General features: G+C 43.9%; 1 protein-coding gene across 1 annotated transcript in view; it reads left to right on the plus strand.

Annotated features, from left to right (window-relative positions):
* LOC103612620 (vitellogenin-2-like) overlaps window positions 1-4,072 on the plus strand; it is a 26,557-nt gene that overhangs the window by 9,294 nt on the left and 13,191 nt on the right. Inside the window, exons 12-17 of the mRNA XM_017729977.1 lie at window positions 327-544; window positions 681-778; window positions 1,058-1,182; window positions 1,293-1,394; window positions 2,034-2,153; window positions 2,240-2,429. Coding sequence (XP_017585466.1) covers window positions 327-544; window positions 681-778; window positions 1,058-1,182; window positions 1,293-1,394; window positions 2,034-2,153; window positions 2,240-2,429 — 853 coding nt within the window. The remainder of the gene's footprint in view (window positions 1-326; window positions 545-680; window positions 779-1,057; window positions 1,183-1,292; window positions 1,395-2,033; window positions 2,154-2,239; window positions 2,430-4,072) is intronic.

Raw genomic sequence — 4,072 nt, forward strand, 5'->3', positions numbered from 1 at the left:
TTTTTTTCTTCCAAAGATATTCACTGATACTTGAATGTCAGTAGCACACAAAGCAACGCTGATGCCTTTTTGATTGTCATGGGGTGACTCAATACATCAATAGATGGACGTTTATTTCGGGTTCAGTGCCTCCGTGGGGCTGTTCCACTGTGGCCCCTTCAGCCATATTAATAAAGTTACATGGAACCCTGCAGTAAAAAAGATCAGGAAACCTTTCCACAGGGATAATGATCCCCTCTCCCATATTGCCCGTGGGTTAGGTGTGGATCCAGTTTGCAAAATGGTTTCAGTTACTGGTAATTCCAGACACTGTTTTGTCTCTGCAGGTGCAGGGATATCTCATCCAGATCCTCGCTGACGAGTCGCTTTCCCCCGAAGTGCGGATGATGTCTTGTGCTGTTATATTTGAGACAAGGCCTGCCCTTCCCTTAATAACAACCATTGCCAATGTGGCCATGAAGGAGAGCAATTTGCAAGTGGCCAGTTTTGTGTATTCCCACATGAAGGCTTTGTCCAAGAGCAGATTGCCGTACACATACAACATGTGAGTAGAGACAGAACAAAGCAGGTGCTCTTCTGCAAATAATGATCTTCTGCATGTGCTGACAACTGAAGTCAGTTTATTTACTGACAGGGTGCAGCTTATTTCTGAATACTATTACCTTTCTCATTTTGTTTAGATCTTCAGCTTGCAATATTGCCCTTAAGCTGCTGGCCCCCAAATTGGACAGGCTGAGCTATCGCTACAGCAAGGTCATACGTATTGGTGGTTACTTTGGTAAGTGCTTCAGTGATCAGGAAACTTTCACTTCAGAAATCCACTCTTAAAATATTAAGTCCTTTGGAGAAATATGGCATTCTTTGTTTCAGTGAGAAATTTAATTAAATGTGAGACTCACATGTTTAGAGTAGCCATTTAATGATTTCTGCCTAAACAGTTAGATTTTATGTAATGACAGATCTTACAGCTCGCAGTGGAAAAAGCTGCAGAAATATGATCTTGAATGATAAGCATAATGGTGACAAAAAAGATGTCTCTTGTTTCCTTCTGCCATAGATAACTATAAAGTTGGTGCTGCTGGAGATGTCTTTGTTATGAATAGCCCAGGAACAATGTTCCCATCAGCAATAATTTCCAAGCTGATGGCATATTCTGCAGGGTCGGTGGCTGATTTGGTGGAGGTAAATATTTACCTGAGACAATAATAAATCAAATTAAAGTTAAAACTGCTCACAAAGTTTCCTCTCTGTAAGCATGTTGCAGACTGCTCCTTCTCATGCTGTTTTGGTAGGCTGGTGTCCGTGTGGAAGGCCTCACAGATGTCATCGTGAAACGAAATATCCCGTTTGCTGAATATTCCACATACAAAAAGATAAAGGAGATTGGAAAAGCTGTAGGTATTTTCAGTAATACAACATGTGTGTTATGTGAAGGGGCATTTAGTGATGCTTCTCACTCCAGTTAAGCCCTGTCTCAGGAGGTGAACTCCTCTCCTGGGAGTCAGCTCAAGTATTTCTGTGAAGGACAGACATGCAGTGGGGACTGCAGGGGACATCTGCCATGGCTGCAGTAGCTTCTGCCAGTTGTTGCTCTGGCTTTACTTCCTCCCCACCTCAAAGACAGCTCCAGGAGGAGCACAGGAGGGGAAGGGAGCAGCAGGCATTGCAGCATGGTGTGTCACATGCCTGGCAGGCTTACTACTCCCTCGCTTCATCTATCTCACCTAGTTTACAAGAATATGCCTTTGTCTTCAGGGGAAAAGATTATTTTTTTGCTGTGCTTTCAAACTGGGTTTGGTGGTACTAACAGCCCAGACCCTGTGTGTGAATGTTATTGTATTGGATTACCAAACATTTGCAGGCATCTCAATGGTGGAAGAAAGTCTGAATTAGTGCATTCACACTATTACAATTGGAAATTTTAGAAAGGAAAAGGGCAACTTGGCCAGTGATGGGTTTAGTCACCTGGATGAATTATCATTTGTGAAGGGCTGCACTAAGAAACTTTGCTTGTTTCTTTATCTGTTCCTCAGCTGCTGGGATGGAAGGAGCTGCCAACAGAAACTCCCCTGATATCAGCCTACTTTAAACTCTTTGGCCAAGAGCTGGCCTACATCAACATCAATAAGGAAGTCCTACAACAGGCTGTGAAGGTACCAGGAACCCCTACTTTTCTTTGCAATATTGGACAGCGTTACACTTTCATATCCCAACCTCCTGGATCTCTGTTCTATTGCAGACTGTTCTAGAACCTGCTGACAGGAGCACGGTGCTGAAGAGACTGGCTGGCCAACTGCGCAGTGGCATTGCGGGACAGTGGACACAGCCGGTGTGGCTGGGAGAGCTGCGATACATCGTCCCCACCTGCACGGGCCTGCCTCTGGAATACAGCTCCTACATCACTGCTCTGGCCAGGGCTGCAGTCAGCGGTGAGCTGGGAAGTGGGAGATCAGCTGTACAAGCTCTGAGCAGGGGGTGAGAGGGACAGGGGCTGAGGGAGGCTGGAGAAGGAAGTGGAAAGCCAGGAAGTAAAAAAAAGAACTAGTTTTTGTATTGGAGAGTGGGGCAGTGAAGATGTTTGAAGAGAAGCTGGATGCAGTGATTTGTGCATTGTCTTTGAATGGATTGAAGACAGAAAAGGTGAGATGAGAACTTGGGAAGCCAGAGAGAGAGAGGTCACAACATTCAAGGCCAAAAAAACCCAAGAGCTGCCTGAGGAGCTGATGCAAACATGGGCAGAAGGGGGTGACTCCTGAGAGATGCACACAAGCTAAGCAGGATTCAATGTTGATTTAAACAGAGCAGAAAATAGAAGACAATAAAAAGAGAACTGTTAGTAAAGTTAAGGCAGGGAGAGAAGAGGGCCTGTGAAAAGAGGTGGGAGTTCTATTTTAAAGGAATAAATATGCAAGTGCTAATCCTCATCAAGAAGTTAATTCAGTGATCACACTGTGTGCTGTGCAGCAGATATAAATTAGGCAAAATTTTCCCTTGTATCTGCTGACACCACGTAAGGAATACTTGTGCTCTCCCATGTATCCACTCTTTGCTGCTCTTGGTTTTTGGTTTGTTAGTTTACTTTAGTAATATCTTTGCAGCTCTGCCCCTTCTGTGTGTTTTCTGTGTATTTTTTTTTTTAAATGACAACCTTGTAGCCAAGTTGGGGACGTATGTACTGGATGGATGGGCTACAAACTGCATGAAGGTTGTCTGGACTGCTGATCTTCAAGGGTAATCAACAGCTGAAAATATAATTGGTGACTTGTTCGAGAAACGTTCCTCTGCCGTTGGCACTTGTTCATTGCCTTTTTTAAAAATTTGAGTTTTAGAAAAGAAGGCACCCTCAGCAAATCTGTGTAAATATTGACACTGAGTTAGTGGGAGCAGTTGCTGCACTGGGGGATCAGGCTGCCACTGACAGGCAGCCTGACATGCTGGAGAGGATGGCCTGACAGAAGTGTGGTGAAATTTGGCAAAGGCAATGCAAGGTCCTTCATGTGGGATGGAGTAACCCATGCAAGTGTACAGGCTGGGCATCACCTGGACAGAGAGTAGTTTTGTAGGAAGGCCAGGACAAGCTGGTACGATAAACCAGCAGTGTGCTCATGTGGTGATGAAGGCCAACTGCATTATGGGCTGCAGAAGCAAGAGCAGAACCAGTGTGACAATGATTTCCTTCTCTATTTGGCACATTTGCAGCTGCATCTGGAGTACAATGTCTGGTTTTGGGTCCACAGTACAAGAAAGATGTTCACACTTGATGTGAAGAAAGATTGGAGAGCAGAGGTTGTTTAGCCAGGTTCCCTTCATTTACTCTGTCTTCTGATTCCCCATGTTTCTAACATTTTAATGTTACACTAATTACAAAACTTTCAATTTGGGCCAGCTCTTCCTTTTCTAAGTATATTTTTATTTCCATTTTCAATATGTTGCAACAGAACCTTTGCCTACAGAACAATCTGCCTATATATTTTCAGTATTCTTCAGACTCATAAAAGGTCTCATGTACCCCAAAGTCTGTCTTGTTTTCCAGTCATATTTGTTGTACTAACAAAATTACTACCTCCTGCTG

Source organism: Corvus brachyrhynchos, unplaced genomic scaffold (assembly GCF_000691975.1).
Source record: "Corvus brachyrhynchos isolate BGI_N302 unplaced genomic scaffold, ASM69197v1 scaffold101, whole genome shotgun sequence".
Taxonomy (NCBI): Eukaryota; Metazoa; Chordata; class Aves; order Passeriformes; family Corvidae; genus Corvus; species Corvus brachyrhynchos.